This window comes from Anthonomus grandis, chromosome 14 (assembly GCF_022605725.1).
Source record: "Anthonomus grandis grandis chromosome 14, icAntGran1.3, whole genome shotgun sequence".
Lineage (NCBI taxonomy): Eukaryota > Metazoa > Arthropoda > Insecta > Coleoptera > Curculionidae > Anthonomus > Anthonomus grandis.
This window is the reverse complement of record NC_065559.1, coordinates 15,891,786-15,918,451: the sequence shown is the minus strand read 5'-3', so window position 1 is coordinate 15,918,451 and position 26,666 is coordinate 15,891,786. Positions and strand designations below refer to the sequence as shown.

Below are 26,666 nucleotides of genomic sequence, written 5' to 3'. Positions count from 1 at the left end.
GACTGGAGATTCGTACCATTCATTGATGTACACTATGAAGATATCCAAGCTAGCTATTTCTCGTTTCGTGCCAGAAGTTTGTGACGCCCTTGTCGAAGCTCTTCAAAATTACGTCAAGGTAAGAAAAGTAAAAAAATAGAAAAAAAAACTTTTGATTTATTTATGGCACTGGGGAAAAAGGCATCAAAAAAATACTACATTATGTATTAATAAACAAACACTGTCCGGCATCAGACCTTTAAATCTAAAAACAAGGTGGTTAAAGATTTCTTCTTTTAAAATTGTCTTAAGAAACCATACGTGTTAGTAGAAAAAGAGTACTTAAAATTAGTTTTACAAATTCAAAAAGAAAACTAAATAATTCAAAATTAGAAAAAGGAAAATGATGTTTGAAAAGATAATCCAAAATGGTAGAGATCTTCATGTGCCAGAAAGAAGCGTTAAGTGTGTAGTCATCCCCATGGCTGGATCGTTCTTGAGAGTGCTGCTGGGAGTAGTTGTCCATAAAGCCATCAGAGAAAACAGATCCAGGTGACGGCGCTTGAGAACATGCAGGCGACGGCGACTGGCAATATGCAGGTGGCGGCGACTGGGAACATGCAGATGATTGCGTCATTGTATAAGTCTGATTGAGCGCCATGCTAGATGATAAGTGGTACGTCATGGGGAAAACATGACTTGGAATGTTTGAGGTAGAAGGTGCCATGTTACTGTATGCAGCCCTAGTTGGTGCACTGTTTTGTTCATACATCCCCATTTCTGCGTCAAACAGTGTTTGGTTTATGGCATTTTGCACCAAAAATCTGGTTCGCGGTGTAGCAAGTCTGCGTATCTTCATCGCTACCTGTTCACCAAACAATGAATATTCATCTTTGTTGTCCACTCTTTTTGACTGAATGGATCTCATGAGATTCACCGCTTCATCAAAGATAGGTGCCTTAGCAGACTTACTCAATGAAAGTTTTGCGGATTTGCTTTTGGGGGTTTTCGGAGATGTAAAAACTTTGAGTTTGAGTATTTTTGTAGGGGTCTCTGCTGCTGCCTGTTTCTCTTGGGAAGTTGATGGTTTAGTTAAAACTTGGCCTTGAACTTCTCCTCCATTTCCAGTGTCTTCCTCTTGTAAATCTTTTTCTCCCTCATCATAATCCACTGAATCCTGAAACAAACATTTTTTTTTTAATTTTCAGATGTCCCAAAGAGAAGAAGAATGGGAAGAAATCTCCAAACAATATGAAGAAAAATGGAACTTTCCGAACTGTGTCGGAGCCATAGATGGCAAGCACATCGCTGTGAAGGCTCCGATTCATTCTGGATCGGAATTTTTCAATTATAAGGGTTTTTTTAGCATCGTATTGCTCGCTGAAGTAGACGCAAATTAAAATTTTATATATGTAAATGTGGGTTGTCAAGGGAGAATTTCCGATGGTGGCGTCTTCAATAATACATTTTTAAAAAAAGGACTTGAAGAAAACACTCTACATATTCCTGTACCGCGGACTTTGCCTGGGCGAATCACCCCGAGTCCTTTTGTAATAGTTGCGGACGACGCTTTCCCTCTCACTCCCAATATTATGAACCCATACTCCGGATGTCATGATAAAGGAACAAAGAAAAGGATATTCAGCTATAGATTAAGCAGGGCACGCAGAGTTTCAGAAAATTCATTTGGGGCACTATCGACCAGTATTCGTGTATTTAGATCTCCCATGGAATTGGAACCTGAAACAGCAACGAAAGTAACGATGGCTGCTGTTCACCTTCATAACTATTTGCGGAAAAGCGCTGCGAGATCTGTCTACAACCCTGTCGGAATATTCGACTTTGAATCTGCACGAGATGGGGAAGTTACTCCTGGACTTTGGAGGCAAGACACTTCTTCTTCTCAACTAAGCGACCTCCCAAGAGTTCCAAGAAGAAGTGGGGCGACAGCTCAAGCTATCAGAGATGAATTCGCGGAATATTTTGTGTCTGCTTAAGGCGAAGTGAGTTTTCAGTACAATAAATAAATGCCCACATATTTATTAATGCTATACAGTTAAAAAAAAAAAAACTGTACAGCAACCCGTTAACGTCCACAGGACACATTTTTTAAGTTTCAGTTTCAATTGATACTTCGCAATGAATTCGAACAAGAATAACTTAAAACTAATTGTACCCAATGTTTTCAAGGGTGCTCTTTCGAATGATGATTAATCGAATGATGGGTTAGAAACCAAAAAAAAATTTGTAACCTCTAAAAAATTAAGATTAAAAAAAAATTTTCGTAACTGATTTTTTTTAGCCTATACATTTTTTTATCGTCTAAAACCGGTTGAAAAGGTGTCCTCGATGTCTGAGCTAAAAGAGAGGGCTGTTACATTTATTTAAATAATTTTGTATCCAAGCAAAATGGCGGCCGAAACAAAAAAAAATTATATTTTAAACTTGATTCTTTTTCAGAAAGTTGAGGTGTTGGCAAAATTTATAAGAATAAAAATATTTTAAAATTACCAAGGAACACTCCAAATAATACAATACCAATAATACCAATAATACAACACTCCAAAAAACAAAATTTTTGATTTTTGGAAAATTCAAAAATTTTAAATTTCAAAAAAGTTTTGAAAAAATTCATGAGTATTCCTTGACTAATTCTAAGACTTTTTTGTTGTAATAAATTTTTAATTAAAGTCCATAGTTTTGAAGAAAAAATATCCTGAAAAAAAATATTTTTTTTTTGTTTCAGCTGTTTATATTGATATCACAGGGCTATTTTAGGTTGACCTACTAACGGACAAACTTGAATTTTCAAATCGACAAATTTAAAAAATAAAAATATGAACTTACCTCAACATTATCTACTGTTTTTCGTGGTTTATTCTTGTCGGTTAAGAACAACATAGCTTGGCACGCAAACCATTTGCTTACGTACGCTTCGTCAGTACCACTTCCAGTTTTTTTGCTTTTGAGTTCTTTCTTTCTTTCCCTCGAAAAATGGCTTTGTAAATTTTTGATTTTTCGCTCAACCTCCTGCTTCTCTATACCAAATGAAACAGCAATTTCCGTGAGAGCGTCATGTCTTCGGTTTTTATTTTTGTAATCGGAATTTGAACTGTTCCATAATGAAGAACGAACACGATACATATCAATAAAGGCCAACGTTTCTTCGTCAGTCTAGACTATTTCAGTCTCTAAAAACAAAAACTCCGAACTCAATACAAAAAATAATGCACTGTCACCAACTCTAAACATTTAAAAAACAAATAAAATAAATTTGCACGCATGCGACCTTCCTTCGACTGAGACTAAAACCGCCCGGCATGTACACACTTGTGGATTTTGATTTCATTCGGTTCGGTTTTCTTTGAAGGAGACCGACTTTAGTCGGGTTGAATTCGGCAAGTCGGCAAGGCCGACCGGTACGTCTACACTCATTCGGTTTTGTCGATCGGCATAAGCCGAATAATGTCGATTGGCATAGTGTGGACGCGCCTTAAGATTACAATTCTATGCGGGTTTTACACATTGTCATGTCTGTAAAACCCGCATTAGAATAAATATTTTAAAAATGCCTGGATTTTCGCGTAATATTTTGGGACATTTTGTCGCCAAACGACGCAGCTCCCACGAAAGTCAGATGTTTACTAACCCCGTCCTCGGGCCGGCCGGTGCGGTGTCGCAGGCACTCGTATACGCGCGACGTTGCAAAATTTCGCCTCTATGCGGTTTCCTAACCAACGAAAACACGATCTGTATAGGACGTCCCATTAAAAAAACCCTTATGTCAATATCTAAAGACTGACCACTAAATAAAATACGCCCCTGGATTCTACGCAAAAAAATTGTAAGTATCAAACTACTTTTTTAATATATCGGACAAAAAGTTAGAGTTCTGACATAGAGTTACAGAGGGTGACTAAAAATGCGTTTTTTTAAAATCAACCTGTTGCACAAAAGCTAAGATAGCTATGGCAAATTTGATTAATGCATTTTTAGTTTCATTAAAAAGTAGCATGGTGTCGCGAAAATTACATTTTTAATTACCCTTTACATTCGTTTGAAAAGAATTGGGTCAGTAAGCGGCGAATATATTTAAAATGGTATGCCTAATAATTCTCAAGGTAGTCTTAATTGGTTTCGGTAATCCATAAAGTAGATGATTAAGCCTGAATTTTCTATTTTTAGCATAGTTCCTTTCTCCAAAAATCATTTTGAGCTTTTTCTTACGATCAAAGGTGCCACTGGTGAGCTTTGAAAAATAAACCGTGAGGCTTTAGACTGGTTTCATGGCGAGAATCACAGTAGGCTAGGGAATCCTCCTGAAACATATTTCTGCGAATTGGGATTCTGCTTGCTGCTACCATTGGGAAGCTGACCGTTAATCGATCGATGTCCGTTTAGTTGACATAGTGGAGGCCAAAAAATGTCGGAGTTATCTATAGTTCCCTAAAATAATATATTTTGTGGCTTCTTTTATTGTCAAAGGTGCCACTGGGGAAGTCATTCAGAGGCATTAGCGTCTCGTGCACCGTTATGATGTTGTTTTGGCTGTAATGACTGTATATGCGTTCTACAATGCAAGATTTAATTAGTGAGTAGTTCAGGGTGGGCATTTTATGAGAGGTCTATACGTTTTCTTAAAATTTACAGAGTGTTTTAAAAAGAACAATGTCAAAACTTTTTATTTTTTATATTCACAAAATATATTGTATATTCACAATAACAAAAAAACTTCTGACTGATACCACCTTAACACTTAACTATTAATAATGCTACAGTGAAAGAGATAAGAAATTAAAAAAAAAATAGATCAAATTGCCTTTTTTGTGTTCACTTTAAAATACCTCCTAATAAAAAACTAGTGTCACCCTGACACATCGGAACTTGCGGGTTTGCGGTTTAAATAATATCAATATGAGTAATAGAAATTATCTACAGCATACATCATATAGTAATTTTAATATTTACGAAATAACCTGTTTCTCTCAAAAACAACTGATTATTTAAAAAAGGAGGTGGAAATGACACATTGAAAATGGGATTTTTTTTGGAAAACGGTTTTCTATTTAAGTTTTTGGGGGTCAGTTTCACCCTGCTCAAGGGATTGAAGAGTTGGGTCTTATTTGCCAATTAACGGTTAAGACTTCTACAAGAAAGTTGTCGATAAAATCTAAATTATATAAATCTCTATCAACTAAAACGCCGTTATTACTTACACTACTTAATTAAAACTTCTTCCTATAACTTCCTATATACTTCAAAAATCTAATCTCTATCTTCTCCCTTACATAACGTTCCCCGCATTCAGACATCAAAACAATTATGTTAATATAACAAGTCGACGAGAACTCGCCATACCATGTCACACGCGACAGATAAGATCAGGCATATAATCGAACAGCAGTTATGTGACTGATATCTACGTATATCCACGGTATATTTATGTCGCAGAGAAAACGAACCAGATCCTATTGGAAACAAATTTTTAGTTTTTTTTTAATCCTGGGATCCATGGAGTTTGTTTTTGAGGTGGATGTTTGCGATTATGAGACAACACCTAATAGTAGTTTCATATTAGCAATCAGGATGACACAAAATTTAAAGCTTGTAGATTTAAAGTCTTGAATTTTGGAAAGTGGGACGAGCGGTCTCCGTTTTAAAAATCTTAAATTCTCTTTTCAACGGTACAATAAGATATAACACAAGGTATTTTAAATTTATTTGCATTTGAAATATTTAAAAACAGTTTATTAAAGATGACTACGGTCCATTACCGCATAAGTTTAAATATGTATTGTAAGTTCACCAACTTGCAAAACGTGTGTCAATAATTCAATCAAAGTAACATCTTTATTATTGCAGGGTTCGATAATACTAGGTGCTGGTCAGTATTTATATAATAATTAAAACCTGTGAGCGTCATTTAAATAATTTTATAATTTTTAATACGTTAAATAAATTCAAAATAGTCCAAAATAAATTATAAAAAACAGAATAAACACCTTGTAAAACAACTGGGCGCTTGGGCGACTCCAAAGTAGAGATGGTGACGTGTAGACCTGAAATAATAAAAGTAACCTGAACACACTTATTCCCGTAAAATTAATTAAATAAAAAAAATTAAGCAAAACTTATTAATATGAAAAATATGAATTAATAACTTATTATTACTAATATACTATACTACTATACTCAAATTAATAAAACTTGCTCAGTGATTTTACTTTTACGATAACCATTTAATTAAACATTACTTAAATATCCCAAAATTCATTATTCACCAATTTATTACTTTTATCCGATTGTTAAATGTTAAAAAAAAGTCCCAGTAACGACAACGTACTTGATTGTATGATATACAATCGTTCAATATGCTAAAACGTGAGCACTACATTACTCATAAACCATACCCAAAATGCTACTAAAAACATTATCATAAAACATGAGATTAAGACAGCAATCTCCGATCTAGACCACCTGACGATAACACACTTTGTACTGAGGGGTGCAATGGACACCAAAACGCGAGGGTCCCCTCCAGATACAAAGCCTTGTTAAATACAACGAACTGTGCAATGGTCCCAGACCAGCTCAGTATCTTAACAAGAAATAATAAACAATCGTCACAACAACACAAGCAAGACAAGCAACAATCGGTCATATAAATATATAAATATTTCATTAATCACATTTTTAATTAAAAAGGTAGAATATCGGCGTAATCAATAAGATAGAAATAAGCATACTTTGTGAGAACATCTACTTCACCCTTTCTTGTAGTAAAACACTACACCAAACCAACACAGCTTATTTCACGTCGCAACACCCTTTATTGTTTTTATTAAATAACTTCACTCTTTAGTGACCCAAACTCAAATGAATTTTATAAACCAAATATTTATCTCAGACTCTTTTATTAAAACCCATAAAAATAATTCCCAATGGGAAACGCTAAGTGTAAACCGTATTTGGTTATTTACGGTAACGCTGAGTTAGCTTTAGTTTTGTAAATATCCTGGACCTCTTTTCGGTCAGACCGATAAATTTCTTTTTAATGACTAAGAAAAATATTTCAATTCTTTAGAAAATAAACAGGGTCTTACATTTATTTGATTAAAAACAAGTATACAGAACTTTTGCAAAAATAATAATGCCCAGTTCATCCATATATATTTATATATATATTCATCTGTATAATATATTTATATAATCTTATTTTCTGATAAATTCCGTTTTGGGCTAAATAAAAGTATAATCTATTTAAAAACTCATTTTTCTCATTGTGAAATATTTCTCTTGGACTTCTTCTCTCATTCCACTGATCTGGAAATGCATCATATAAAAATTGCCTCAAAGGAAGGACGTAGTGGGGTAGCGCTTCGTTTTGTTGAAAATTTAATAAATCTTGGTTTAGGTTCCTACCCCCAAGAATATCCAACTGATTTTGAGTGGTGTTTTCCAACATTTCCAAGTAAGTTTTCCATTAAGGTTACCAATAATAAATAGAGCCCTGACAATAGTATCACCCAATATTCGCAACCACACATTGATTTTTCTGGATACTGTGTGGATCCTTTTTAAAACTGTGGAAAACATTTTAAAAAAAGGGCATTCGTCGCTAAAACAAATATTTTTTAGCAACTCAGGAATAAGTAATTATTACATGAGTTTAAAAAAAAAATTATATTAAGGAAAAAGTCCATTCTGAAGTGGAGTCAATATAATATTGAAAAGTTAGTAGAGGAAGTCTTTTCTCCACAAATAAAACGCTAATCCTCTAATTTCAGGAGTGATGCATTTCGGCAAGTGTTCTTGCGACCATCAGACTAAAATATATTACAAACAATCCAAAAACATATAAGAACTTTTTTCCCTTGACAAGTGACATAAAAAATACAGACAAAATTGTGAAATTGTAAAATTGTAAAATACTTACTGAGTTACTTAACACATGCACAAATTCTAAACAATAACAAAAAATATTTGAATGGTACATTGCATGACATCTAGTGAACAGTTAAAATTATAACAAAATTAAACAATATGAGATTAGCAGATTTCTACTCAGTACTTGGATAGAGTGAGAGGGAACCATCGGACTGTAGTCTTATAGGGCGGCGTGAATAAAATAACAAATAAATGTGTGTTAAATATGTTAATAAGTCAAATCAAATCAAATGTTAGTGTTACAGTTAGGACCTAAGTTTAGGAATTAAAGAAAGTGTTGCTCTCAAATTAAGTTTGCTCATTAATGCAAGTGTAAACCGGTGATGACTATGACCCTTGTATAAAGACTCTTTGACCCTCTATAAAATTACAAAAAAATTCCTATGCAAGTGAATACTACTTCAAAAGACCTTTAATTTAAAGTATCACAAAAGGGGTGGTGCCAATTAAAATTTTGGGCTTGGGTGCATCGGGCACAACGAGTAACTCACCCTATAATCAAAATATTGTGGCTGTAGTTTCCCCTCCCTGTATAACTTTTATAACTTTTCTAGTTTCAGAGATATTAGCACTGAATCTGTTTTTGAAGGTGGTAGACAATGGTAGTGTAAACTGACCTGATAACTGACTTGATAACGGTTGGAGCTACTTACCAACCGAAACGTCGTGTTACATTAAATAAATAAGACAATGCAAGTCCGACAAGATGTTTTCACATTAGCATTGAAATTTTTGAAATTGTCACCCTCTATATATACAGGGTGTCCTATCGAAAACAGACCAGCAAGGTTTGAGCCCTTTTTTAAAAATTAAAAAAATGCTCGGACCCGTCGATTTTGGATTTTAGGGGAAAATTTTTCAACCCGTTAAAATCAACCCTTTGGCGGGGGTACAACCATTCTCAAAATCTTAAACTAGAATACTTAACTAGAACTTAACTAGAATCTTTAACTAGAATAAAATCTTTTTATTCTAGTTACCAACTGCCAAGTTTGAAATTGCTAACTTGAGTTTTCGCAGTATGACAGCTTATCAGAGATTTTGAAACAATACAATTGTTTAATATTTTTAGCGCTAGTTTTTAGAGGTTCTTGATTTACAAAACAAGAACGCTTTTAACGCACCCGTGGATTTTTGATTTTAGAAAACCGATTTTTATGTTTAAATTTTTGACCCCACAACTTCAACCCCTTAGCGAGGGCGACATTCACCCTTATTTTTTGAATGGAAAGGTGTGTATTGTGATACATCTTGTCAGGCCAAAAATGTTAAATTCAAATCCGGTGGCGGTAAATAAATATTTTAATTTTAATATATGGGGCGTTTGCCAATTTTTATTATAAAAACAATATTAATCAAATAAATCAAATACTAGTCTTAGTGATAATTACTTACATTATATATTTAAAAACCACGATACTTAAATTACTTGTTGATTATGTTGATAAATATGTTGATACATGTAGTCAAGTGTAAGATGACATAACGTACGTACCTGGAAAAAATAAATGTGTTGAGCAACCAATTTCCTAATTATGTTATTTTATTTAGTATTTAGATATTTTGATTATTAAAAGATTTAAACATTTGTAACTAGTTAAATTATTATTTAACAGCTATTTATTATATTTCAAATATTATTACGCATTGTGTCTGTCACCCACTAGCGCAATATAAATGTGCTATTAACTGCTTAAACAGATATTTGGAAAGGTATAGTTTCATACTATAAATAGTACAGAAAAACGTAGTTTGCAACATACAAATCTGTAAGTGGCTCAAACACTCCACAATACAGAAAGATTGCTCTGTGGTTCAATCACTCCACAATAAGCAACTTGTTGGTAAATAAATCTACGTTATAAGGCCATTTTACGTAAAAGGTAAAAGATTATATGCAGCTCTAGCACTCTGCTTTTATTAAAAGAATTATCTGTAAATATTTTATGTAGATTAAACAAGTATTAAATGTTGAAATGTAAACAATATAGCAACAACAATAAAAATAGGAAATAAAAAATAATGGAAATTGGATAAGCTCCGTGACAAAACTCACCAGTATAAAAATAATCCAAAATAAGGCACAAGCACTTAAAACAAATAATATTCACGCACGCTACTTTCACTTCAAAAGTCGAATAAGTTTAAGATCTTTTAAGCAAAGTTTGGATCTCAGGGCTCTTAGACTGGATGTTTATAAAATCGAACCGCAAGTATCAAATTACTCTTGTATGGCTTGTCCATAAATTCTTTCTTAATCTTAATAGTTATTGCGGCGTTAAAAGAAATGGGACGAAGTGTTTAGTCTAGTTTAATATTTTTTCAAAGGAAAAAAAACTTACATCTTACAATCCTTTGAAAGGGCATTCAATTTTCTTTAAAATAGCGCTTTGGTTTTTAAATTTGAGCTACACATCGCCAAGCAATGGAACTAAAAATGGTTTATTCTATTGCGGAGATAGTGGAAATTATAGAATTTATACTTTATATACAATCAGTTTGCAAGGCGAACGGCAACTTTGTTTAATGACAGACATGGAGATAAACACGTATATCATGGCAACATCCTAGAGTTAACCTAGACAAAATTTTAGAAAACTGGTTCGAATATTGAAAATCGAGTGAGCAATGAGACGGTAGGAGTCGGTGTGGCACCCATATAAAATTGAACTTCGTCAAGTATTAAATGAAGATGATAACGACCCCGTTTACAGTTTTGTGAAATAATGTCCGAACTAATTTCAAATAATCCCAATTATCTTTTAAATGTATGTTAATTTTTTCTCAATGCACTGTCAATCATCATAATTATTGTGGGTACTGGTCCGACATGAATCCAAGGATCTACCATGAGGTAGTCATACTCAACACCTTCAAAAATTAAACGTTTGGGTTGGTATATTTGGTGATCCCATAGTTAGACCCCATTTTTCTTACCGGGAAGTTTAAATAAAGATACGTACTCAGACCTTTTGGAGAAGGCCGTTAACCCAGCATTGATTGAAATTATGGTAAACGACCAACGTCATCATTAAGAAAGTGCGATATTTCAACAGGACGAGGCTCCTCCCCATTATGCATTACCAGGACGGCAGTTTTTGGATGAAACGTTTCCTGGTAGATGGATTGGGAGAAGGAGTGCTATCGAATGACCCGCGAGATTTATCCCCTCTTGATTGCTTTTTGTGGGGACATCTGAAATCGAAATTTTATGCCACCAAACCTGAGTCGTTAGAAGATCTATGGAACCATTTAACTAATCAATAAAATTAAATTAGACTTTTTTGGAACCCGCAGCTCAAATTTAAAAAGCGAAGCGCTATTGTAAAGAAAATTGAATCCCCTTTTCAAAGATATAATACAACACACCCCTTCCCATTTAAAAAATAAGGGTAAACGTGGCCCCGCTAAGGGGTTAAAGTTGTGGGGGTACAAATTTAAAGAAAAAATCGGTTTTCTAAAATCAAAAACCGACGCATCCGAGCATTTTTAAAATTTTTTAAAAAAGGGCCCCAAACCTTGCTGGACTGTTTTCGGTGGGCCACCCTGTATATATAAATATAAATTTCGGTCCGGAGTCTCAACGTCGCGCCTAAACTGCGCTAACAAATAATACGAAAATGAACACACTAATGTGTTTTTACCCAAGCAATATTATAGTCATGGTTTTAATTGGGGATTCGTCGTCGATTTTTCTATTACATTACGCGAACGTTGAACAATAAAGTCATAAGTCGTTCTCGCCCTTTCATATTTTAACGATTTTAACAGCCGCGAACATACCAGCTGTTCTCCGGCATTCGGATGACACGTGGAAGGCTAGCGAATCTCCGGAACAATTTTCTAGCATTTATATAAGGAGCCCTCCGTCGGGTCGGTAGGAGGCCGATTCAAGTCTTAATATTGGCGCGATTTTTAAACCGAAATAAATAATAGGAAATAAATATAGTGCAGATGAGTTTCTAATAGTCTTAAGCACCTTTTTATGCAAAATGCATAGGAACATTATAATCTGATGCCCAAACGGGCAGAAATTGAATGCTTAGAGAAATTTCTCAGATATTTAAGTTTATAAAAAGCTCAAATTTTTAACATCACTTAAAGAGATTATCTTGATTAACTTCCCATAGAATGATTTAATTAGCATGATCGACGAAAATTAAATTAATATCTTTCATTTACTAAAGTGTCAAAAATTCTATTTTGTTTAATGCAACACCCTATATTTTATTTTATATTTTTATGAATAGTTAAAATACCTTTAATTTAATAGAACACATTCCTACACCTAAGTAGCCGCAGTTTAGAAATAAATATTGATTTTCGTGAAATTCAATAGTTTTATACTTTTTTTGACTTGTAAATTACTGTAAGTTAGATATGAAAATGTCACAATGCTTTCATAAATGACAGTGACCTTTTTAGCTATGACAGTGACAGTTTTAGTTATAGTATTACTATTATTTTTTATGACAAACTTAATTTAAAAAAGGAACATTATTACAACTCAAATGAGAGAACATTACTACTCAAATGAGAGTTTTGATAGGACTATTTATTTTCCATGAACAGTGTGCTCAAATTATAGCAAGAAAATAGAAAATTTAACATTTTTCTATCTAGATCTACAATTATGCATAAAAAAGGTCATTTATACTACAAAATACTTCGTGAGTTATAAGTAACAAAAAAAAGTATTATTTTAGGAAAATTTTGAAATATATGACTATTATTCTCTAAACATTTATAAAATCGTTTTCTGGTGGATATATTCTTTGCTCTTCTAATTTCGCTTCCATCTAACTCTTCAAAATAGGTAACTCGCTGACGTGTCTTTTTACTGATTACCCAAGTAATGTATACCCAAGTGTGATATTTCCGCACCCTCTATTTATCATTTCTGTTTTTTTTTTAATTTTTTATTATTTTTAATTTTATTTGTTGACATTCTGTGGTTGACATGGACCGAAGTTCATTCGGTCCTAAATATTTAAAAAAAAAAAAACAATAATAAATGGAGGGTTTTTGACATCGAATTAAACCCTGGGGCGTATACCTGATACCAATTTTAACCGTTTTGTCCCCTGATGATGGACACCACTGTGTCCGAAACATGTCGAGGATTTTAAAAAACTCAATCATGTTTAATAAATAAGTGGAGAGAGACTGCAGGATTTTCATTTTACCTTAAATGAAATTTGGTATATTGATGCTTGGATATTGATTATTCCAATAAGATATATAATTGTTAAAATAAGAAAGTGGTTAAACCGGAAGTGACACTCACTTTCTTATTTTAAATAAGACACTTGGTATATTATTACGTATTTCGATAGAAAATAATATTCTGAGAACAATGATCCTCTATTTGATACTTTTTGTTTTATACTCATAGAAAAAAAAAATTAAATTTTAAAATCGGGTGCCATGAATGCGTTGAAAGTTTTAATTTTTAATCAAGTAATCATGGAAAAATCGAATTCATTGCATTTTATGACTTAAATCGTTTACACGCTTATTTAAAATGTCCAAACCAGTAACTTTGGCATTTACTTTATTTTTTTAAACGTCACGTTATTGGGAACAACCACTTTTGAAATGCAGATTTTTTTTCCGTATAATTTGATATGATTATTTTTTTATTTATCAGTTGATAAATAAGCCCATAAGAAAAAACTAAATCACATGAATAAACACATTTAATTAATAAAAATAGCATAGGAGGCTTTGATTTTTTGAATAGCTGCGTTTTGACCCATTATCCTCAATTATTTTTTAATTGACATAATACATGACATCTTGTCAAGTGAAATTTTAGGGTTTACTAATATTTGAAATATTTACTGACTGCATTTCAAAAGGGGTTATTCATAAGATGCTATTTAAAAAATAAAGTAAATGCCAAAGTTACTGGTTTGGACATTTTAAATAAGCGTGTAAACGATTTAAGTCATAAAATGCAATGAATTCGATTTTTCTATGATTACTTGATTAAAAATTAATTAATATCATTACTCTTAGAATGTTATTTTTTATCGCAATACGTAATAATAAACCAATTGTCCCATTTAAAATAAAAAAGTTTATGTCACTTCCTGTTAAGTAACGAAAAATAACAGAATATGTCAAAAGATGCTTTTATAACTATTCTATCGATATACCAAATTTCAATTCTTTATCTTGAAAAGTAAAAAAGATATTAAGTGTTCCCTTTTTCTCGTGGCACCCGATTTATATTCAGAACGAAACATTGAATAAAAAATGCCGAAGACAGATTCTATAAAACAAAGGGCGAACAAAAACAAGCTATGGCGGTGTCTGCCCAATCCTCCAATGGTACTAAGCTGGTTCTTGTTATGAGTTTATTGATATTTTAAACAGACCCCCATACCCAACGAAGGACCAATAATTCATCCGTGTAATAAAAAGAACAAACATCTTCTGGAGTAACACCTCTGCATCTATTAACTAAATAAGTAAACAGTCCTTCAAGAATTACACAATCTGAACTACAAAATTAAAGTAATAATCCCAAAAAAAGGGGGAAAACAGAACAAATTTACACAGTTGCGCAATGTTAAAATGCAATTAGTTGGGAGCAAGAAGGGTGGCGCGTGTTACTGGTGGGACGTGCGACGCTCGACTCTTTTCTTATAATATTATTTTACCGAATTCGTCGGAGAATGATTTTTCAGTTCCTGGAATATATAAATGCTTAATAATTTTTTAGATTATCAGTTGGAATTTATTTCATACTTAATATTGAAAGTTAAAGAAAATTTGTTATCTCACCTTTAATCCAACTCTTTGGACAGGGACTAATGTAATGAAAATGACATAGTGGCTATATACAAATACAACAAGATTTTATTTGTCAGTTTAATAATCAAGTTACAATTTTGTGTTCACTTATTTTATGATGACAAATAGGAATGTCTCTCGACTAAAACAACCACTTGCCTGCACCACCAGTAAACTGCAGTATATGTGAGACAACCCTTTTAAAAATTTTAAGCAACTATTGACATACCTATTGCAATAAATTTTAAATATTTGAACTATTATACTTGAATACGAATGTTAAAACATAAAAAAAACACTAAGAAAAACATAAAAAAAAAGCACACACACACACAAGTTATATACCCTCAATGGAATATCAACTTAGATAGGGAGTTTCTCGCTCGTTTTCTCGCGGAAAACGAAAACGGCAAGGGAGACGGGCACGCAGAGAAATGCAGATAAACGGGCAAAAGTAGTCACGAGGAGACACTAAAAAATATATATATTTTTTGCAAGTAAATATAAAACAAAATACTTAATTAATATGTTTCAAAAGTATTTTTGACTTGCTTAAAAAACTTTGGAGAGGTAATTCCTTTAGTTCTTTGGAGAGGCTGTTAAATAGCTGAACAGTAACAAATTTAAAATAACTCCTACAAGATCATCGTTATCAAGTGTAAACTGTAAACAGTTTACACTTGATAACGGTTGGAGATACTTACCAACCGAAACGTCGTGTTACAATAAATAAATAAGACAATGCAAGTTCGACAAGATGTTTTCACTGTACCATTGACTACCACCTTCAAAAACAAATTTCTTGGTAGATTTTTAAAGGCGGCTTAAAATGTTTGTAAACTTGTTTTTGCGGTTTTCTAAAATATTTTTGCCAATATCATTAGCAAATTTATTCCAGTTAGAGTCTCCACCCTGTATAACGTGTATTCTACAGCTTGACAAATATTAAATGAGCTGCGGGGCGTAGGTGAGACGGGAGGTAACTCCGCTCGTTCCGCGTGTGTTCAGTGGCGTGCGATATGATTTTACACGAACAAAATAATAGATGTAAATTACTTTTGTTTTATAGATTTTTCATACAAATTGATGTTAATAAATTATTACATGCATAATTTAACAAAGCGTATATTTTATACAAGGTGTTTGAAAGGTCGATGCGAAGTCTTAAAGATGTGATGTAAGCAGGTCATTTGGAGTCTTTTAAACCAAATAAACCTAAGTGCAAAGTCTTACCGTGTTCGAGATATTTGAGATTTTCGATTGTTATTTTTGATCATATACAGGGTGTTTGCAAGGTCGATACATTGTCCTGGGGATATAATATGTGAGGTCATTTAGAGTTTTTTAACGCGAAAATACCTTAGTAAAAAGTCTTACGGTTTTCGAGTGTTTTTATTTAATTAATTATTTATGATCAAATATTTCATATGCAAGTCTCAAATATCTCGAAAACAATAAGACTTTGTACTAAGGTATTTTTGGTTTAAAAGACTCTAAATGAGCTGCCCTATCATCTCTCCAAGAGTTTGCATCGACCTTCCAAACACCCTGTATAAAAAGACAAAATCTAATTACGAGTTACAAGCCTATCCTTTAAATAATTCATATAAGTAATGATTTTCTTACAGTTTCGTTATTTGTGGGATACAGTTTTTAAAAATAGGGACAAATTTAAAATAATGTTAGATCAAAAAGAAAGATAGTTTACTAATTATAATATTTAAATCTTTTTATTTAAAAAAATGTATTAACGCAGAATTAAGTGAAAATAGACTTTAATTGGACCCTAAAAATATATATATATCTAATATACAAAATATGCTGTTTTTATCATTTAGTTTCACTGTCACTACCATCAGTATCATTATCAGTTTCAAGGTCGCTATCACTTGATTCATCAGCATTGTCTAAAGTTATTACTAATGGTTCAATTGCCTCCATCATATAGTCTGTCTGCCAATATTTATGCATTTGTACAAAATCATAAAGCTCATATTTTCTTGCAGACGGATCATGAGTTATTCCTAAAAAAAACAATTTTTATACAAAATGAAATAAAATTATGACAGTGAGACTGCCGAACTAGTTTTATACTGCTCTGCGTGAGTTAAATAATTAAGAAATATCCGTACCTTTTTCTCTTAAACAATTTTTGCTAATTTTTCAGAAAAGCGAGTGAAAATAAAGTCGGAATTAATTTCTGTACGTAAAACTTCAACCGAAAATTAAAATATCTTAGAAGCAATATTTAGAAATGCGTATGCGTATGCAATACATCATTATAATATGTATTTTTTACAGTATGCAATAGGTAACTAAAGATATTTTCCTTTTTTAGATAACCAATCAATCATATGCTGCTTAAGGGAAGATTTCGTAGGGGTCTTGTCTTTTTGCATCGAGTGATATGGGGCATTATCTAAAACGATTATGCTGTTTGCAGGTGTATTAGGTAGCAGCTTTTCTGTAAGCCATTTGGTAAAATTAGTTTGGTTCATTTGGCCATGAATCACCAGAGGTTTGTCCCGATTTAAATACTAAAGAAGCATTTTCCAAAAATCCATTGTTTGATCCCGCATGTACAACAATAAGACTGTAAATAAATGTATAAAATAAACATATTTTAGCATCAGAAAGTTATTTTTTCATCATTATTAAAGTTATGTTCACCAACTTACCAGTTGAACTAATGTTACTCGGAACTCCAAATATATCAGAACTTTGCCAACATTTTCTTACGGTCAGATCATTATCCACCCACGTTTCATCCATATAAATAATATTGCGGTTCTCTTGGCGATATTTCCTAATAGCATGGATATATTTGTACCTCCAATGCAAAATGTGGGGTTTTTCCATTAATATTTTCCTTTTATTGTGACATTTTCGCCAAAAAAATCCACTGGCCTTTAAAATTTTTTCGAAGTGTTTCTATAGAGAAAGGAAAATGGGCTCCATCGGCATTTAGTTGATTTTTAATTTTTTTTAAAGTTGGGACTTGTTTTAGCTCTATATAAAATGTTTGTACTATTCTCCTAATCACACCAACGTCTGCTTCAAAATTCGTGGAACAGATGAGCGGATGCGGTGGTTACCGGAAGTTAGTAACATCCTATTGGGATTATTTATATTACGCTGTTCATCTTCTTTTCTAATTCTTTTTATCGAATTTTCACTAACCCCAGTGTACATGGAAGCTCGGCTTAATTTCCGTTTTAAAGGTAATTTAAAATAATTTGTAGAAGCCTCTCCATCGCAAACTCTATAGACATTTGCGATTACATCTCGCGTCTGACCATTCAAATGCTTTCCTTTTAAATGATTATTCATTTTAATCTCTAAATGAAAAATCTTAAAATTTTTTAGCAGACACACGAGGATAACAACTAATATAACATCAACAAAAAAAAAGAAAAATAACAAACATGATAACCATAAAAAAAAAACAAATTATTTAACACGCGCTATCTAAACCAACTTCTGCTTAAAAAGAGTGCCGCCGCTGTTCACCGTCTAACGATGTGATGACGCGCCCCAGCTCTGGCCGTTGCCATTGGAAACCTTCGTCCAAAATGTCCGCTTGCTCACAAATCAACCAATCACAAAAATGCGAGAGTGGCCAGACGACGCCCATTAACATTCCTTGGATCTGAATTTTAACATGTTGCCAATAGTATTGATTTTTAACTATTTTTTTGAATTTATCACATTTCATATAATGGTTTTACATTATTTAAATTGCAAAATATATTTTTGTTGTCTTTCTGATTTGATATTTCAGAGTTAAAGATTTTAAGTATTGTAAGTGTAATGGAATGACATGTAATTGTATTATTAATTTTAACTTCTTGAATCTTCCAGAATCGAAGATTTCCATATTAAAAAATAATATGACAACGTTGCTAAAATAATAGCTGCACCTTATAAATTCTTTTTATAGGCCAGCTTAAAATTGTTCAATATTACATGTTATTTGAATTGATAGAAAACATACATACAGGGTGTTCCGCAACTATTGTGCCAAAATGTAAGGGGAGATAGATCTCAACAAAACAAACGTTTTTTATACTTATCAACCCATAGGCGCATGCGTCTAGTAACAATAGCGCATTAAGTTTCGCTCAGTGGTATCCAACCTCGGACAGGGTGAAACCTAACCGGAAACCGTGTTAGTAAATGGTATAAAAACACAAAATATTTTGAGTTTGATATACATATGTTTTAATGAGTTTGATATATGTTTGATATATTATGAGTTTATTAAAAAAACATGTTTTAATTTAAAAGATGTTTAAAATTCTGGCCACCCGCTTCAACGCAAGCGTGACTGCGTCGTACCATTTCTTCCTGCACACCTTGAAAAACTTCCGGAATTCCTTAAATTTCAGCAGCAGCCGCAACAATCATTCCTGCAAACTCTTCTTCTGTTTGAACCGGAGTGTCGTACACAAGCGCTTTCATGTGACCCCATAAAAAGAAGTTGCATTCGGTCAGTTGCACGTGGAGGCCATGCATTTGGTGCGCCCTTGCCAATCACTCATCCCTGATATGCCTGGTTCAGACGTTCCCTTTCGTCTAACGGGTAATGTGCTGGGGCTCCGTCCTGTTGGTACCACATGTTTTGTCTGACATTCAGGGAAACATTTTTTAACAATTTAGGAAGTGTTTTATGCAGAAATGTCAAGGCTAAAAACACACGAGGCGGTTTGCAAGCGGTTTGCGCCGCGACGGCGACCGGTGGACCGCCGCTCGACTTAAAACACACGCGACGGCTTTCGCAACTACGAACGGCACGAAAAATTACAAGATCAGTTTGATGTTGCCAAGGTTTGCGTACAGTTCACATTTTATTATTTAACGTGAGCAAAATGGACTCCGACAGTAAAGATGATTTTTTATTTTTGTTGGCGGCATCAGCACTGGCATTACGCAAAAAACCAAAAAAAAAAAAATAGAACGAAACGTAAGCTATGGATACATCCCATAGTTATGGAAAGAAACAAGAAGGGATATTTTAATACCATCTATAAGGAGATTTGTGAAGATCCGGAAAATTGAATTTAATTTCACCAGAATGTCAAAGGAATCATACCAGGAGTTACTTTTATTGATCCAAGAGCCATGTACAAAAGCTAATACCAAAGGAAAAATTATCATCACGCATATCCCAATCGCTGGCCTCAATTGAACCTCAGTAATTAATTTTTCTATGTTGAATCCATGGTTTCCATAATAAATGAACAATTTTCAACACTGCACAAAAAAAAACGCACCAAAAAGCCCTACGTGTGGTTTGCAACACAGAAGATAAGTAAATGATGTGCCGCGGTAGTGCCGCTAAAGCAATAAAAACCAAGCGGCGTGCCGGCGGCCCATGGTATCGAGCAGGGTACGCGCGAGGGACGCCGCGTTTTATGGGATTAGGCGGCGCCGTCTGTTTCAAAGCTCACAAGTCCCATAAACGAGGCGTCGAGCTCGACCACGGCGCGACAACCGTCGCGGCGCAAACCGCTTGCAAACCGCCTCGTGTGTTTTTAGCCTAAAACGCGGCGTCCGTCGCGCGTACCCTGCTCGATACCATGGGCCGCCGGCACGCCGCTTGGTTTTTATTGCTTTAGCGGCACTACCGCGGCACATCATTTACTTATCTTCTGTGTATCAAACCACACGTAGGGCTTTTTGGTGCGTTTTTTTTTTGTGCAGTGTTGAAAATTGTTCATTTATTATGGAAACCAGGGATTCAACATAGAAAAATTAATTACTGAGGTTCAATTGAGGCCAGCGATTTGGGATATGCGTGATGATAATTTTTCCTTTGGTATTAGCTTTTGTACATGGCTCTTGGATCAATAAAAGTAACTCCTGGTATGATTCCTTTGACATTCTGGTGAAATTAAATTAAATTTTCCGGATCTTCACAAATCTCCTTATAGATGGTATTAAAATATCCCTTCTTGTTTCTTTCCATAACTATGGGATGTATCCATAGCTTACGTTTCGTTCTATTTTTTTTTTTTTTTTGGTTTTTTGCGTAATGCCAGTGCCGATGCCGCCAACAAAAATAAAAAATCATCTTTACTGTCGGAGTCCATTTTGCTCACGATAAATAAAAAACTGTGAACTGTACGCAAAGCTTGGCAACATCAAACTGATCTTGTAATTTTTCGTGCCGTTCGTAGTTGCGAAAGCCGTCGCGTGTGTTTTAAGTCGAGCGGCGGTCCACCGGCCGCCGTCGAGGCGCAAACCGCTTGCAAACAGCCTCGTGTGTTTTTACCCTAAATTTCTCCACTTAGTCGTGGTGGCAAGAGATATCTCAGATAGCAAGGGCCCAGCAGAGTATTATAAACAAGTCCTGATCAAACATTCACTATAAATTTTTGTTGAAAACCACGCATGTGGGGATTCTCTTCAGCCCAAACGTGGCTGTTTGGACACAATCCGAAAATAGTGGTGCAAAATAGTGCAAAATTCAGAGAAGAAAATGACATAGTAAAAGAATGATTTTTTTTTTGTAGGAGGGTCTACCATAAAGTTAGCCCCCCCATAAAAATTCGTCATATCTTTTCACCTATAGCGGTGCAAAATTTGAAACTAATGGTGCAAAATTAGTGCCAAATTCAAGTCTAGTTTTCATATAGTTATTTGCTACTGGGGGGGGGGGGGGGAGGCTATCTTAATCGACCCAGTGCGTGCACCTTTTGAAAATGAATTGGATAAAGTTGTTGTTCGCGTAAAACCTCCCATATCCGACATTGGTTTATTCGCAGTGCGCTATAGCTCGGGTACTTATGGAAAGAGATTCGTCAATTTGCGCTAAGATTTGCACACATTGCTACGACGCAATAATAAATAAGTAGCCTACGCAATGCGAGTGTACGGCGCGCGGCGATTGATCTCGAACGTCAAAATCGGTAGAGCTAGGCACTCAATATCGATATTCTTTGTGTATGTACATAAGTTAAACTTTTTCTTTTGATACCTATTAGTACCGAAATAAGGCGCATGCACCTACAGTTAATTAGTAAAAAACGTTGGTTTTGGCGAGATCTACCAATTTGGCACTTTACATTTTGGTACAGCAGTTTCGGAACACCCTGTACTTTTAAAAATCTATTGAGTAGCATTTTTTAATTTTTTTAAGGTCTCACCATCGTCAAGTGATCCAGTAACAAATGCAATCCATAGTACTTTGGGCGACTTCTCGCGCGTGCGTCCCTTTCTAGACCAAAAAGATTCTTCGGGACTTATAGGAGTCGATGGAGTGCCTCCGTCTCCGGGGCCGGCTTCCCAGAGGGCATCTCCACCGTTATCTGGTGTCAGTTCGACAAGGTAAGATTTCGTTACATTGAGATAAAAAAACAGGCATTACTTTGTAAGCAGATTAGCTTTAATATCATTAAAATAATATAACTTTGAAGACTCGTAAAATTATTTATGGAAAAGAAAAAGGTTTTTTTTTTAATTCTTTATTTAAAGTTAAAATATGACATAAGTATGTAAAAAATAATGCACTTAAATCATTAAAAATGAATTAATTAGTAATTAGAATAAAACAAAAAGTAAACCAAATCATGACAAATTGAAACAATTTCTAATATTTAAATTTGGTGTGATCAAATTTTAAAAAACTAAATTCAATTTTACTATACCGAAAGAGTGTACAAAGATAGGGATTTTAATGGCCTTTCAGATTATAGGTGTTCATTAAAAAATGATTTGAACATTTTTGTAACTAGCGGTAAAATTGCGAATTTTAAACGATTCGGAGTATATGAAAATGTCTGAAAATAAAACCAATACAGAAGACCTCCTTCATATGATACACCCAGAAGTACAAGTTTTTACGAATCGACATAAAGTATTAAGAAATATTTTTTAGAGGAAAAAGGACATCATAGATAATGCTAGTTTTGGGCCTACCATCGACTATAATTAATACACTCTACATTTTAAGCTAGCGTATGTATTATCCAAGAAAGTGAATTTTCAATACATTTTAATTAAAAGTACAATACAAAATTTTTCTTTAAAAACGTAATACCGCTTAGTACTTAAAAAGCTTAAAAATATATGCCGACACGTGCTTCTCCATATTGGCGACAGATTAAAACTGATCGATCCTTCAGTATTTTTAGTATTGGCCGCTCAGCCTATTTTATAAATTACACATTTTTTGTAATTAAAATGTAGGTCGAGTGAACCAATCCACTAGATCTACAAACTCCCAACTAAGAAATATTCGGTTCAACGGAGATGCTTTGATTCTCGAAAGAGCAATTGTTAAGTCAAGCGATAATTTTATGAATTGCGAAAGAAGATATATAAATTATGTAAGCACGTGACAGCAAACGGGACAAAAGTGCGGCTGCGCAGAGTTCCAAGCACGGAATTGAAAGGGTTTACCGGTGCAGCTTTTGAGCATACGTTAAAGCCCTGGTTTCCTCAAAAGCGGTACCGATAAATTGCGGCCGCAATAATGCGTTGAATGACGTCATAGAAAACTGTACTATGCACATCATTAGCAATGGGTTTTAAGGATGCGTTGGTAGTCGCCGCAACGCAATATGACTGTACCGGCATAATGAATGCGGCAGCCATTGCGGCGAAAAACAGTTCGTTGACGATTTATTACTGTGTTGATGTGTTGTGACTTGTTGTGATTTCGTTTATTTTTTTATTATAAAACTGATAAAATAGGTATTTATGTTTTATATTACAAAGTTAACGTTATATAATGGTGTTTTTTTTATCGTAATGTGTTCTGGTATAAAACACCATGAATGGACAAGTGAGCAGGATGAAATATTGATAAATTTTGTTAGAAATCATGAATGTTTATATAATGTTCAATGTAAAGATTACAGAAAAACCCAATTAAAACAGAGTTTACGGACGGAAATAGCTCATATACTACAAATAACGGGTAATACAATAATACAACTTCTCATTACCATAAAAAATATATGTATATTTTTAATATATTAAAACATTGTTGTGATTGATTTAGTTTTCTCGGTAATGCTGTTCCTGCCATGCTACAGCACCGGGTCCATTAAAATACGTTTTAAATGTCTCACGAATTTGAACTGGTATATTTGCCCCGCGTACGTTGTTGTGAATTAGTGGAAGTAAATTTTCTGTAGGAAGTGGGTATTTCTTTGTCCTATTAGTCACTATCGGAAGAATATTTGCTTCTCGCAGAAGATTATATAAAATACAGGCACACATTATAAGTTTATCCGTGGTTTCCGGACGCGTAGCATTGGCCGAAAAAATATCCGAAAAAATGCACAAAGAATGCCAAAGGTATTTTCAGTTGTCCTACGAGCTCGGGAAAGTCGGTAATTATAGATTGCTTTAGTTTTATCAGATACTGATTGATTTCGTGGATATGGTTTCATGAGTTGCTCATGAAGAGCAAATGCCTCATCGCCGAGAATAATATGGGGCACCAGCATATTCATGCCAGACAATGGTTGTGGCGGTGAAATATTAAATTCTCTTTTCAGATTTTTTTTTTCCAAATCTACTTTTTAAATATATGCCTAAAATGAAATTTATTTTATTAGAAAAATTATAAATTATATTCCTTGTTTGCATTTTACCTGCATCTCCTTCTCTGCCGTACGATCCTATGTCTACTGCAACAAATTTATTATCTGCATCTACAAGTGCCAACATCACTACAGAATGAAAGTCCTTGTAGTTGAAGAAAGTGGATCCATCCTTGTAGTTGAAGAAAGTGGATCCACTATTTTTTGGAGCCTTTATCCGAATGTGCTTACCATCAATCAAAATCCCAAAGAGATCTGAATTTCGTAGAGATGGTTTTGAACATTTCCTCTGTTGGTTGTGGCATTACCAAAGTAAGCATTCTTGCAACAATGGATTCAGCAACCTGCCTTATTATTACACTAATCCACGAATGGCATATTCTAAACTGAAACGCCAATGATCGAAATGATTCTCCTGTAGCCAAAAACCTAAAAAAATAACATGTAGTAATTTAGAACACTTGCCTCTTTGTTTTTATTTTTATATTTATAGATAATGACTGCAGCAAGAGATGGGGATATGTAAGAGATTATTACATAAAGAGACGAGGCAAACCTAGCACGGGTTCGTCTGGGGAAGCAGCAAAGAAAAGATCTGAGCAGCTGTCATTTTTAGATAGTATCTCTTCAGGCAAGAGAAGGTAAATTTATGTTACCTTATTTTGCTGATAATACAAACTTTATTATATTTTCAGCACTCTCAGCAACATAGAAAATTCTGAATTTCAGGAGAGTGTAAAAAATAGCACGGCTCATTGCAGTGAAGAGAGCAACAACATAGAGCAACAACAGTCTGAATTACTTACTGTAGACGACACTAGTAGCAATATTTTAGATATTCCAGAAAATGGAGCTGAAACTGAGAAAACTCCAAAAGTTACTAAACGTAAATGTTCAACTACATACACACCTGCTGATGAACGTTTGAAGATATTAAGACAAATAGCTGAAAGGCAAGATCAAAACAAAATGGAAAAGCAGGATGAAAATGATTTATTCTTTGCATCTATAGCAAAAATAACTAGCAAGCTGCCAAAAATCGTTCAGGCTAGGCTTCGAATGCAAATTGGAAATTTAGTTGGAAATGCAGAGATAGAACATCACCATTGCCAAGTGCTGAATATGGGCGTGGACCATTATCAGCAGGTAGCTCAACATCATACAGTACATTTGTTTCCGATGATTCTGTAACACCAATAGGAGCATCCGCTACTTTAGTATTGGCGGAGCCCAGCCAAGAGTATTTTATAAATTTGTAAATTTATCAAAACATGTGTATTTATCAAAACATACATGCTACTTTACTTTACTGTATTTGTGTTTGATGTAGTTAGTATTAATGAAATACATACCTTAGAAGCAGGCATAATTTTTGCTCAGCAGTCAATGGATTTTGAACACGATTTGTTGGTTTTGAAGAAAGATTATCTTTTATATATCCCAAGACATAATCAAATAAGACTCGTGTCAAACGAAAATATTCCCTGAACTTATTTTCGTTAGTATATAGATGGCGACAATTCAAAATTTTGTAAGCACCCTCTGTAGTTCTTTTCTTAAAAAGGTCAGATTCACTCCTATGTATCTCTTCATCTAATTCCTCTCCATTTAACACTACCAAAAGAGCAACATCGAGATCGTCCATGTCGATTGTTTTTAACGCAAAACGGTACTGGCGACGCTTTCTGAGTTTAGTGACTTTCTGAGTTTAGTCACATAGTGGCCATAAGAAGTAAATATTCCATAAATATTTTGAGGCAGCTTATTTGCTGAGTAGTTTTAAAAGACCATTTGAAAATTATATAAATCATTGTGATGATAGTTTTAAAATTACTTTGAAATTAAAAATTTCTCATCATATATATCAAATATCTTAATGTCGACTAGCTTACTGAAATGTTTTAACTTTTAGCAAATAAACTTTAAATTCTATAATAACATATTTTATAATAATAATTTTTAAAATAAACTATATTATGGACTCTATACTATATTAAGATTATACTATATTAACATGTATTATATTATATTATATCTATATATAATATAATATAATATATATTATATATATATATACTTATAAAGCAATCCAAATTTAAGTACATTTGAAAATTTAAATAGAAAATAAGTAAAATATTAAATATTAAATTACTTTAAAATTGATATCTACCGACCCTGCACCAAAACCCTCAGAAGACTATAGTTCAATAAAACATAAAATATTGAATAATACACCATCATATTTTAGCTACATACCTACCTACAAATATAAAATATAGCCATAAAAACAATTTATATTTGATCCATCTATAGAAACAATCGTTTTAATTTCTTCTGCATAAACCCATTCATGTAGCCCACAGCAAAATCGTTACCATTCAGTCC

General features: G+C 33.7%; 1 protein-coding gene and 1 long non-coding RNA gene across 6 annotated transcripts in view; one reads left to right on the top strand and one right to left on the bottom strand.

Annotated features, from left to right (window-relative positions):
* The window catches only part of LOC126744529 (AF4/FMR2 family member lilli), a 343,999-nt gene that overhangs the window by 124,927 nt on the left and 192,406 nt on the right, over positions 1 to 26,666 (top strand). For all 5 annotated transcript variants that reach the window (XM_050451967.1, XM_050451970.1, XM_050451966.1 and 2 more), the window contains one exon: positions 21,869 to 22,056. In XM_050451967.1, coding sequence (XP_050307924.1) covers positions 21,869 to 22,056 — 188 coding nt within the window. The remainder of the gene's footprint in view (positions 1 to 21,868; positions 22,057 to 26,666) is intronic.
* Positions 5,982 to 6,846, bottom strand: LOC126744532 (uncharacterized). Its single transcript, XR_007663219.1, has 2 exons — positions 6,748 to 6,846; positions 5,982 to 6,038 (listed from the first exon to the last, which is right to left on the bottom strand). It is a non-coding gene; the product is annotated as an uncharacterized LOC126744532 (long non-coding RNA).